The sequence below is a fragment of the Spodoptera frugiperda genome, chromosome 16 (assembly GCF_023101765.2).
Source record: "Spodoptera frugiperda isolate SF20-4 chromosome 16, AGI-APGP_CSIRO_Sfru_2.0, whole genome shotgun sequence".
In the NCBI taxonomy this organism is placed as follows: Eukaryota; Metazoa; Arthropoda; class Insecta; order Lepidoptera; family Noctuidae; genus Spodoptera; species Spodoptera frugiperda.
Window position 1 is genome coordinate 4,204,945 of NC_064227.1, and position 13,531 is coordinate 4,218,475.

Below are 13,531 nucleotides of genomic sequence, written 5' to 3' on the forward strand. Positions count from 1 at the left end.
TGTCCTGTGTGTTAATTGATGGTGTGGTGCCCTTGACTTCAGTTTGGCGGCAGAGCTCCGTCGGCACAGACCGATAGACTTCGCTCCTGTGTCAAATTTAAAAGAAAAAAAGTGTTTATTACGCTCATTTGTGAAAAATCACAGAAAATACATTACTATCAAAGTATTTTGAAGATCTGATAAAGTTTTTTGAATATTTTTGCTCATTATAAAAGGTAAGCGTCTTAATTTTTTTGTTTACTAACGTTGATTGGTGTTGGTTCTAAAATTATGGTTTGTTTGTATAGACGTCGATAAAATTCACCATTGTCGTGGTTTAAAACTACATGTAATTAGAAACTTGTTTGATTAGAGTCTGAATCTTCTTTAGGTCTTTACAAAGTCTAGCTCAATGTAGAAAATCCAGATTCTTAGCAAACTTGAATTGTTTAATCACTTCTAGTCTGCAATTAGAATATAGGTATTATTATTCAATTGAAATATATTTTTATTATTCTTACCGCTGCACTCAGAATCATTTAATGGTCTTTACCCACTCCTTAGCAATTGTTTTCGATACAAAATCGTTTATTAAGGAATCATTTAAGTGAGCATTAAATGTCTCTGAGTGCGAGAGTTAGTTACCTACCTAAAGTGAATTTATCATCATCAACGAACGGTATGTTTATGGAAAAATTTAATTGGATTAATCGGTTCTAATACCTCGGGATCAGTAGTTGCACTTACTACAACTAGACAGTCAGAATTTTACACATTACGTTAAAACAAAAAAATAAAAACATTATTAACCAACGTTCAAAAAATAATTCAATATTAAAAAAAAATACATACGACATAACAAAAGGTAACAACATTCAGTAAAAAAAACCACAATATACTTTTTGTGTTCGAAAATATTATTTTCTTGATATGAATAAAAAAAAAAATGACTGAACAATGAACATCAGTATTTTAGTGGTATTTTACGAGTAATGCCTCTTTATACAGTATCGTGAAGACGTCCTATGTCAAAAAACTTGTCTAGTAATAGATTTATCTTAAAACTGAGTAAACGTAAGTTAATTATGATAATTGTGTGTAAAGATATCAACTTTTATGTGTATAAGTCATTATACTGTATGAATGCAATATAGAGTTCATTTGTGATAAATAACAGGTGAAAAGTGAGTGTCCACTGTGTCGGGGACCTCTGTTTGCCCCTTCTGGGCATAAACAAGCATAATGTTTTTATAATAACTAACGTGAGACATACTAAATTAACTAAAAATCATGGTTTACACGGAGTAGGCTGCGCGACGTCGCCGCGTCTGCGCACGCTGCTCATGATGAAGAGTCGCTCTGTGACTCGAAACTAGTAGAGCTTTTCTCCATTGATTTACGTGAGTAAACCGTGATTTTTACTTAAGTTATGTACATATATTTAACATAATATTCTAAATCAATAATATAACAATACCACATGACTAGAATCTCGTGAAAGCTGAAAAATATAAAGGCAGTAAATGTATTGATTTAACTCATGAAGACATGTGGGCTGTAGATTCAGCAATCATTGTGCCGATAGTCGTATTTGCCAATGGCCTCATAGCCAAAAGCCTCGGCCAACACCTGAGTAGGCTAACGTTGGGTCAAGGGCCTGGTGCAAAAAGCAGTACTTCTGGACACAGCGCACAGACATAAAATAGAGGATTTTCTGGACAATACGTGTCCAGAAATTCCTCTATTTTAAGTCCTCTTTTAAGTAATTAAGCTGACAGCCGGCAGTTTGGATTTCTCCCGTTGGTGGTTAAAATTAACAATTGGACTAAATTTAGCATTGTTTGACTGCATGGAGTAGCGATGCCGCTCGTCACCGAGCTTGATTGTGAACACGATTCCTGCAACTGACGGAACGGACGGACGGACGGAAACATGAAATAATGACTCTCGTCGAACATATTAAACCAGTCTAATTGAAGCTCATTTAACATCAATTTCGTCATATTACCAAAAACTACTTTAGTATGAATGGTGGTTGCTCTCAATCTGATCCAATCAATCATACTATCATACTAATATTATAAATGTGAAAGTTTGTTTGGATGTTTGTCTGTCAATCACGCTTAAACTTCTGAACGGGCGAAGCGGGTGGTAGAAGCTAGTGAAATAATAAAAAGTCAATGACTATCCGATAAAGGTATTTTTAAGATACTTACTAGCCGATTAACTTTCTGATCAGTTTGGGATAGTTAAATTGTTAACTTCTATTTTTACGTTTGGTGGTCAGCCAGCAACTCTTTCTGCTCCAACCACTCGCCAAACGTGGAGATATGACAAATGACAAACCCCTTTTGTCTAGAGGAGGCCCATAGAAGTCACAATCCACTAGTGGTTCCCGACGAACCATTTAGTTTGGTTGCAATTTTTTTGTCTGTCTGTCTGTCTGTCCAGGCATCACGTGAAAACTAACGGTTCGATTTCGATGAAACTTGGTATAATTATACCTTATTATCCTGGGCATAAAGTGGAATACTTTTTATCCTAGAAAAATACGTAGAAAGAAAGAAATCTGAATTTTTCAGTTTTATCCATAGACGTCGTTCTGTCAGCAGTAGCTCAATAGAGGGATCTCCTTAATTATTATGGTCCTAGCCGTATTTAGGTCCAATAGATATTATTTATAAGAATTAAGATGTCATTGTCAGAGTTACTCAAAATGGAGAAATAAAATATCCACGCGGAGACCGACATCCGCGCGGACGGAGTCGCGGGCGGAAGCTAGTTGAAAGTTTTACAAGAGTAGGTATTTATTGTATGGAAAGAGGCATCCATCTAAACAATTATAACAATTGAAAATCGTAGTTTCTGGAAGGGATTAATAACGTTTCAAACACCTGCAGAAAGATAGTAATTATCGTGAATAATTATTATTTGCCTAATCAAGTGCCGACGGAGTTATCGCACTCAAAGTATTTGACGATTTCTTTGTATTTCGTTACATTGTTGCAATTGATTATGTTAGGTAGTAATTAATGGCCGATTAACTTCATTATTTACCTACGACCTTTTTTTATTATATCATCTCTATCTCTGCATATCACCTATAGACACCTGGACGCCTACTCTAATTCAACGAAAAACGAAGTTTCGTCCGAAACTTCGTAAATTTCGTACTACAATTCCATTTATTGCGAACTTTCGTGAACAAAAATGAAGATAAATAAATAGGTTTTGATTTGAAATTAAAAATAAAACGTTATTCTAAGTAATTTCATTAGTAAATCAATAAAACCTACGGCCGAAGATTAAACGAAGCTTCGCATTTGAGAACCGGAGTAGCCCTACTGACAAGATCAATCGGTATATTTATTTTCTTTTTAAAACTTTACCCTACACTTTATTCTTCTCGTGAGTAACTGCATTTAATAATTAAATGCAATATAAACCATAGGAGCACAACAAAACCCTCCTACTAAAAAATAATGGATTGTACATAATAATAAAAAAAAGACAGAGACAATGGAACGCCAATTGCCACGGTTCTTACACACTTCTTTCGCTTCAAGACTATTAAAGTCATCAGTCTTTTCATGCATGCTCACCGGGTAAACTTTTAATTTAGCCTTATAATGGATAGTTACATCTCATAATCATATAATGGATAGTTAGATACATCCAAAATCCCATCATTTGCTAAATAATAAGAAAAGATATTTGACATTTTCAGCGCTTCCTTAATTAGGGCACAATGACGGCAATAGAAACGGAGACGTTTTTGGAGTACATCCTGGTGGAACACCGATGGATCATCGTGATGGTGGCTCTGCTGCCCATCTCCTTGATTTGGAAGATCTGGTCTACATTCAGGAACTATGTGGTGTTCAAGCTGAACAGTGCACCCAAAATGCATATAAAGAAAGTCAAAGAAGTCCAGAGCCAGGTAATTATTATTATTTATTTTTATTTATTTCACTTCCACACAGGTAACATTATTATAGATAAGTAATTATTATAAGTTAAGTCGGGAGATAAGGGGGAGGCCTTTGTTCAGCAGTGGACGTCTCTCGGCTGATGATGATGATGATGAAGTCAGGAGATGATTCTGTAATCATTAAATATGTTATGATACAATTTGCTAATGCCATTTATTCAAAAGAAATTTTGAATCCAATCAAGTAGCACCGAGCGGAGGTTTGATTGCTTATTAATTAAAAAAAGAGACATAAAATACAGTTTGAAATTGGTTAATCCTGTTTGATAACTACTCGAGCAAGGGACAGGTTTCTTTAACTGTAAACGCAACACTGTAGCGTACATTGAACATTCTTACTGTCGGAACCATTTCATCGTATCATTTACCGACTTCCCAAAAAGGAGGTGGTTTTCAATTCCGCCGGTATGTTTTTTCTTTTTACCCGACTGCGCCAGAAGGAGGGTTATGTTTTTCGAGAGTATGTATGTATGTATGTATGTATAATTGTTTGGCACGCCCTGCAGCCTAAACGGCTTGATGGATTTTGACTTGAGAGGTGTCGTTAGATTCGTATTTACTGTGAGAGTGACACTGGATATATCAAAATGTTTAAAAAAACAAAATGGCGGATTTTTGGCGTCAAATTCGAATATTGCTCACTCTGTAGCCTAAACGGCTTAATGGATTTTGGCTTGAGAGGTGTCGTTAGATTCGTATTTACTGTGAGAGTGACACTGGATATATCAAAATAATAAAAAAAAATCAAAATGGCGGATTTTTGGCGCCAAATTCGAATATTGCTCACTCTCTAGCCTGAACGACTCGATGGATTTCAGCTTGATAGGGGTCGTTTGATTCGTATTTACTGTGAGAGTGACACTAGATATATCAAATATAATAAATAATAAAAAAACTAAAAGAAAATAAAATAAAAAAAGTAATTTAAAAAACTAAAAAACCCGACTGCGTTTCTTTATAACATGAAAATGAAAAAACCCTAAAACAAGAATACAAGAAAAATTTAAGCAGTCGGGACCCATTCTAAATATTATGAATACTTAGTGAGGGCACATACGGCTGGCTTTCTAGAATGGGTCCCGACTGCTTAAATTTTTCTTGTATTCTAACCTAATTTAAGGGGAAACAAGGGTAAAGCTATGTTTTCTTTTCTGTATTATCATTAAATCACTCTCTGCTGATTGCATTGACTGCCTCATTGGCCGAGTGGTTGCAAGTGTGACTGCCGGGCAAGGGGTCTCGGGTTCGATTACCGGGTCGGGCAAAGTATTACTGGACTTTTCGAAAAGTTCTCAGTAGTAGCATGGAATCTGAAATTGTGCCCTATATATGGCAATAGGTTTACCCCTTTTAGATGGGACTTATATAACACAAGTGGTGGAAAAGTGGGTGTACATTGTATACGTGCCGTAATGTGCAGCTCTGCCTATAATATAAAAGGCGTGACGATGCTTTTCTTTTTTTTGTAACGCATCGTCAAGCCACGTCACGCCTTTTATTCCTAAAGGGGTAGGCAGAGGTGTTCATTACGACAAGTAAAGCCGCTTCTTTTTTTTGTATTTATCATTAAATCACCCATCGCCTCTACGTTCCAGGTAAAAGCCTGGCTAGCAGGCGACCGCAGCACTAGACTGTGCACCGCCCGCCCAGGCTGGCAGGCCATGTCCTTCCGCCAGGGTATCTACAAGAAGACCTTCACCAACATCAAGGTCAACCTCGTTGATGTGCTGGAAGTCGATATGGAGAACATGGTAAGTGATTCACTAATGAATAGTAATAAAATTAAATGGTCCTTAATGAGTCAGGGTTGAATTAAATGATATTGATGCATACGAGGTAGATTCAGAAAAAAGATAGAGATTGAATTTTTTATTGAAAATGGTGGAAAAATAATGGATGGTGTTTTGAATTTTTTACTTGAAATGGTGGAAAAATAGATGATATCGAGAGATCGAGACTTGAGCAAATTAAATTCCCTTATGTATATGCACATGACAAACACATGAAAGATGTATAAATTCTGAACGTCTTGCGTCAATTCAAACTGGTTCATTGTAAAAACAAAATCCTGTCACTAAGTTGGGATTTGTGAACAAAACATGCTTAGAAATTCAAATTATTCTGCATTCTGTTCCGAAATCTTCCAGTTGAAAGAGAGATAGTCAGTTCACTATGACTTTTGAATTAAAAGCACCAATCAATAGAAAATGAAAAAAAATAGTTTGAGTTTAGAAAACGTTACTCTTTGACGAAGAACTCGACTAGTTTCAAATTAGTTTCAAAATAGAGGCTCACATTCATGAGTAGCATTCAAATTCAATACTTTTTTCGAAACGTCAAAAACTATATTTTCTATGAATTTTGTATGAAATACTCTATTATGACGTCATAATTAAGTAGTTCATCAAATTTATGAATGAGAGTGTGATTATTTTTGAATATTTTATTGTATTGAAAAGTTTTAAGAATTTATTATTGACCCAGTCATCATCCCTATTACTTTATTCATCTTTACAGACAGTCCGTTGCGAACCCCTAGTCACAATGGGCCAGTTATCAAGAACCCTGGAGCCTCTAGGCCTAGCTCTAGCAGTGGTGCCTGAGCTGGACCAGCTTACAGTGGGCGGGCTGGTGATGGGCACTGGAGTGGAGTCCTCCTCACATATCTACGGCCTCTTCCAACACTTCTGCCTGCAGTATGAGCTGGTGCTCGCTGATGGATCTGTTGTTACTTGTAGTAAGGTAAGTGGGGATTTTATTTGTAAAGTAATTGGCGTTTTGTGGTAGAATGTATGGTATTGAGGTGGTAAATATGTATAACATTGAGGTCAATCTACTTGTTAAATAAGTATCTATTACTAGCAAACCCAGCGAACTCCGTTTCGCCACCAGATGGGTTTTTCTCTTGATTTCTACACCTCACGGCACGGAGTCCGACCCCTTTCCAACGAATGCAAAACCGTGGAAATCGGTTCGTCCGTTCTGGAGCTATAGCGTCAGGAAAGAACCGACTTATTTTGATATAATAGATTATGCAATGTTGATATAACTGTAGAAATGAGAACTTTTGGAGATTAGATATTTGTCTAAATTAATCTTTTTTCCATTTAGAATACCGTCGTAAAATTTGTGACTATTATTTTCTGCGAAATAATTCCAATAGGCGGCGTAATTTACTCTTGTTTTGAATTTTGCAATTTTGAATAATCCTTATTAACACAAGTAATATATTTTTTTCAGGACGAGAACCCAGACCTGTTCTACGCAGTCCCCTGGTCATACGGCACTCTCGGCTTCCTAACTTCAGCTGTCATCAAAGTTGTTCCAGCTAAAAAGTAATTATTAACACAATTTATATTTTTTAGTTAACAATTACTACACATCTTCCACGTAGTATGTACACTACATTAATTACGTAGATACACATGGTATTTACTATGTACAATCAATCAAATCAAAACATTATGCTTCCTACGTAATTTACACATGCTACAATCAGACAATACGAGTCTACTAGGTGCGTTTATGAATATGCTAATATTCCGCTACGCATGCTACACCTACACGCTACAAGTCTACTACGCGTGTCTACGAATACGACACGATCCCGCTACGCATGCTACACTTACACGCTACAAGTCTACTACGCGCGTCTACAAATACGATACGATCCTACTACGCATGCTACACTTAGACGCTATAAGTCTACTACGCGTGTCTACGAATACCGTACGATTTCGGTACGCATGCTACACCTACCGACTACGAGTCTACTACGGCTTGTCTACGAATACGCTACGCAAGCTATACCGACACGCTACAAGTCTACTACGCTTCGTCTACGAATACACTACGAACTCGTTAAGTTTACGGTATGCTATACTTCTTAATCTCCTACGTACCATGCTACACCTACATGCTACGTGTCTACTACGCTCCGTCTACGATCCCACAACGCATACGCAACAGCAGCAACGCAGTTTGAATAATAAAAGACCATTGTAATGTACATTGTACATGTATTTAAACGAAAAATATTACTTCATGAGCCATTTAAAATTGTAATTCTTCTTTCTTTCCAGATACATTCGCCTCGAATACAGACCGTACAACAAGCTATCGGAACTGTCACACCATTTTATTGAGGAGTCACTGAAAGACAAACCACATGAGTTCATCGAAGCTCTGCTGTTCACCAAGAACTCAGGAGTTCTGATGACTGGAAACATGGTTGACAAGATTGGTGATGATGGCAAAGTAAGTTGGACTTCTTGCAAACTTTCCTTTCAATGTATGCAATGACCTTGAAGTTTCGTTTTGCCAACTCGTATTGAGCAAGCATGGTGATTAATGCTTAAACCTTCTCCGTGCGAGAAGAGAAGATACTTTTAATTATTCCTATTTTTATGCAATCAGCTGATAAACGAGCAGACGAATCACCTGATGGTAAGCAATCGTCGTCGCTCATGGACACTCGAAACACCAGAGGCGTTACAAGTGCGTTGCCGGCCTTTTAGGGGTTAGGAATTTAAGGGTTGTTGGGCAATCGAGGATTGGGAAGATTGGGAACGGGGGGTAATTGGATCTCCGGTAACCTCACTCATACAACGAAAGTGTTGTTTCACGTCAGTTTTCTGTAAAACCATGTTCCTTTTATTTCTTTCAAATGGGAGAAGATACTTATATATACAATAGGTAAATGATCAAATCATGTATCAGAGACATTGTAAAAAATCTTTTTTTTTAAAAGAGTAACGATGGAGTTTCTTGCTCGTTCTTCTCCATTCGAAGGTACACTTTGGAACGAGCGCCTAGCTTCACTGACAGACAGACTGACGGACAATTCAATTTGACTTTTCAAAAGTGCCTTATTTAGGATTAAATGCTTTGACTTTGACTAATTTTATCGTATGGTTGTTCCAGTTCAATCCAATAGGCAAGTGGTACGCGGAGTGGTTCTTCAAGCAGGTGGAGCGACACCTGACCAACAACCGTACTGCGGTGGAGTACATCCCACTCCGGGACTACTACCACAGGCATACCAGGAGCTTCTTCTGGGAATTGCAGGTATGACGCTTTTTAACTTCTCCTTCTTTATTTTAAGCTTAGATCAAGATGTTGCTGGGCTGATGCCCGATCCGCAGCTGCGGACAACGTAAAAGGTTACCGGGGCTCCGGCTCAAAGCAGAAGAAGGAACGGGTGGTTTTTAGTCAGTAAGAGTCTGATACTCCCTCTCGCCTCACCTAAGGCGGGAGAAGTCATTGGATGATTTTCCCCCTCAAAAAAAAAAAAATATCACGATGTTGCTGGTTGACATAATATGTCTTTCTTCTATTTTCCTATATAAAATGTCTTCATATTCAACGGTTGGACTGAGTTCTTTAGCGTTCCTTTTAATGAGTGACGGTACGTGCGGTGGTTGGGCAACTGGCTGCCGTGCAACGTGTAGTGGGTTTGATTCCCGCTTGAGGCAACTCTTTTCACAAATTGTTGTTTCGAGCCTGGGTATCATGTCTATGTGAAATTGTATATTTGTACGCACCCAAAACTAAGGAGAAAATCCTAGTGTGGGACAACGTACTTAAAAAAAAGAATTGGTTTATTTTAATCAGAGATTTTTACGTTTATTAGTTTTCTTCGACTTTATCATTTTTAGCAGCTCAGTGATGAAAAAAATTATAATATTTCTTATCGACAAATCAATAATTTTTCAAAATATTCCCATCTTTAACTGTATAATATGTATAGCTACATACAAATAACTCTATATTAACCACCTTATCTTTTAATTGCAGGACATAATTCCATTCGGCAACCACCCAATCTTCCGTTACCTGCTGGGTTGGCTGATGCCCCCAGAAGTGTCCCTGCTGAAGCTGACCCAGCCAGAGGCCGTCACCAAGTTGTATGACAAGGCGCACGTCATCCAGGACATGCTGGTACCCGTGGAACACCTGGAGAAAGCTATCGATGTCTTCCATGATGAGTTTGAGGTAATAAAAGGTTTCCATTATATTCCACTAATCTGTGTACACGAATCTTTGTCATTTTTTATTTGATATTGGATATTAATCATAATTATTAACAATGACAAAACAAAAAAAATATAATCCGATTTGGTGAGAATTTCGTGAGTTATAGGCGTAGTACGCACGTACTACGTGACGTAACGTGCGGTCCTACCCTCTTCATAAAGTAAAAACTTTCTTGCGTAAAAAATATTCTTGCAGAATTTAACTATGTAATAAAGTAAAAATAAAGTCTTGTTCACTTGTTATTTTAACGATTATTATTTTAAGATTTCTTTTTCTAGATAAGTAAACGTTTTATTGTTTTATAATGGTTTTGTTTAATTAAGTCGTGGCATCCTCTAATTAAGACTACACTATACAATGTTATAATATGTTAAAAACTATCATATTGTATTTTGGTGTATACTTTGTTGGTTGCCCTTAAATAAATAATATACTTCGGTGACTTCTTTTTATGTTTAGCAATTCAGGTATGAAGTAGCCGCCTTATTTAAAACTTAAAATAGTATTAGGACATCAATTAAAAGCAGATCTCTACGAGTAATTTTTATGTTGAAATTAGGCAGAACTTTCATAAAACCGTTGTATTTACAGGTATACCCGATCTGGTTGTGTCCGTTCAGAGTATTCAACCACCCCGGACAGCTGAAGATCAAGACTAACGCGGACTCTCAGATGTTTGTCGACATCGGCGTCTATGGGGTGCCCAAAGCTAAGGGTTACGAGACAGTAAGTTATATATTTTATATTATGTGTCCAAAACTGAAACAAAGACAATTATTATTATATTGTTCTTCTTATAATTTAAGTTATCCTACAGATATTGAGTTGACAAATTGAGATGTCGAGAGGTGTTCGATTTATTATGATATAAGCCAATAAACGAGTAGACGGATCACCTGATGGTAAGCAATCAGCGCCGCCCATGGGCACTCGTAACACCAGAAGAGTTACAAGTGCGTTGCCGGCCTTTTGGGGTTCAGGGATTTTAGGCTTGTTGGGCCTCCGGTAACCTCACTCACACAACGCAATCGTTGTTTCACGGTGGTTTTCTGTGAGGCCGTGGTATCACTTCGGTCGTGCCGGCCCATTCGTGCCGAAGCATGGCTGTCCCACACTTAGTTAACATTCCATTTCCCTAGGTAATAATATCAAAGTAAAACAAAATATTTGTATTTATTAACAATATGCCCAAAGAAGCCTGAAATCATGAGACTGAATATTTAAAAAGGACTTAGCTCACCAGAAAAAGACTAGTCTTGAAACAAAATCATTTTTTTATACGTTTTTATCACTCAAACAAGAACAACTTTTAAAACCATACCACTAAAATAAACTTCTGTATCCCCAGGTGCCGTCGACTCGTCGCATAGAAGCCTTTGTCTCCAAACACGATGGCTTCCAAATGCTGTACGCAGACACGTATACGACCCGTGAGGAGTTCAGAGCCATGTTTGATCACACTTTATATGATAAAGTCAGGGATTCACTGCCTTACTGCAAGGACGCATTCCCTGAAATCTATGGCAAAGTCAATAGGAATGTTAGAAAGTAGTTTTTAGAAGTTTAATAAGTAAGATGTATTTATGTGTATTGTTTGTTGTATTTCTTTAATTTTATTTGGATTAGGGTTGAGTGATATACGTTCTGTTTTTGTAGAAAATAATACAGTTGAATTAAGAACCAATTGTTTTTAACCATACACATTTCATCAACTTATTTATTTATTGCATATTTTTTATATTTTTGTTACGAAATACTTCTAAACTAATAAATACTTTATTCGTTATTATTTTATCGGCTTAATCACGTAACTTTTTGACGCGGAACTAGACTACTTTCGTGTGCCGCGGAATGCTGCTCATGAATATGAGCCTTTAACATGGCTTGAAACTAGTCGAGTTCCTCGTCAAACAGTTACGTGAGTAAGCCGATAACATAATAATTAATTTAGTATGTCTCACGAAAGTTATATTATGTTTAATTAACTGTGCGCTTACTAGACCACCGCCGTCGCCGCGCACGCTGCTTATAAAGAAGAGTCCCTCTGTGACTCGAAACTAGTAGTTTTTTCTCAGTATATTTACGTGAGTAAACCGTTATTTTTAGTTAATTTAATATGTAGTTATTATAAAACTAATACTATGTAATTTACGTGAACGTGTGTTTGTTTTTATGTAACTTTAGAAAAGAGCGCCTTATTAATTGTATGTGGGTAATATGGGTAATGATGATGATGATGATTAAGGTAACCGCAGGAAAACATTATATTCGGTTAAGAAAAAGTGTAACATACTTCACAATTTCTGTATAAAATTTTTTTCTTAGTGTACTACCTATACTATATGAAACAAACAATAAATTGAAATATTTTTTATACAAGACATGTGTTTTTATTTTTTACCCTTAACTCCATAACACTGTTATGAAACGATTATGTCGTTGGGAAAGTAATCTCTTAACTCGTCATATAATATTAAGGAAACCCCATGCCCTTTTGGGATATTTAGCTACATTTACAAACATACATTATATGTTTTATAAATAATTTAACGTTTTGGGGTAGTTAATAAACCAAGGAAATTTTCGGAAGAAAGAACTGATTGTTTTAGAGGAATCCTCGATCATTTTCAAGTAAGGGAGGTAGGGGAGGGATGGCTACTTTTTCACAATTTAATGCATAAAAAGTCAGATTTTGTAGATAATCTACATTTATTGCCACTTCCTATTGCTCCATACTTTTGGCTAGATATCTTATAAAGAACTTTCTTATAATAATAATCAGTCTCCTAATTAGAAGGTAATTAAAAAATTAAGTCAAAAGTGCCCAAGGCTCCCTATGGTAGGGAGATATGGGCACACCCGGTGGGAGGCTTGGGCATGGCCTGTAAAACACTTAACATCTATAATAGACTCCAAAATATACGTAATAACAACAAAAAAAAAACATCTTAAATATATCACGACTTATCTTAAATTAGTTATAACCCGTAAAGGCTTATATTTATATTTATCAGCTGTTGTTTTTATTTTTGATCCTTTTGATACCTCTTCTATGGCTCGTAATATCAAATCTTTGGGAATTTCTCGTCGTAAACCTTTCTTTTTGAATCTTTCTGTAATTAAAAATATTTCAAATAGTTTAAATAAAGCAGGTAATTATAATTTTCAAAAGACCTCCTATACGTAATATAAAGAAGAGAGCATTGGACATGCCCAAACCTCCCTCACATCCGAATGCCCATTGCTCCCTCTGTACACATTTTCAACACAATTATGGACATTTTTTTTGTTTAGGTATTGAAACGTGAATTTTAGTTTAATTTATTAGTTAGTAAATACACAATAGAAATATATTAAAAAAATATATAAATATATATAAAAAAATATATAAAAAAATATATACAACAAAATATTTACTTTTACGAGCGCATAATCTTCAAATGTGTTTGTGTTTGACAACTGACGGAAATAACAGATAGTCTATGGATGAACAGTTTTGCCAGACTAAGTAAACTACAAAATTAA

At 36.2% G+C, this 13,531-nt stretch overlaps 1 protein-coding gene across 1 annotated transcript; it reads left to right on the forward strand.

Annotated features, from left to right (window-relative positions):
- Window positions 1-50: 50 nt before the first annotated feature.
- Window positions 51-11,607, forward strand: LOC118280738 (delta(24)-sterol reductase-like). The gene is made up of 10 exons (XM_035601088.2): window positions 51-215; window positions 3,707-3,919; window positions 5,566-5,721; window positions 6,488-6,712; window positions 7,211-7,305; window positions 8,053-8,227; window positions 8,894-9,037; window positions 9,767-9,964; window positions 10,598-10,732; window positions 11,355-11,607. Exons 2-10 carry the CDS (start codon window positions 3,728-3,730, stop codon window positions 11,556-11,558), a joined length of 1,524 nt encoding a protein of 507 aa, XP_035456981.2. The 5' UTR covers window positions 51-215; window positions 3,707-3,727; the 3' UTR covers window positions 11,559-11,607.
- The last annotated feature ends 1,924 nt before the right edge of the window (window positions 11,608-13,531 follow it).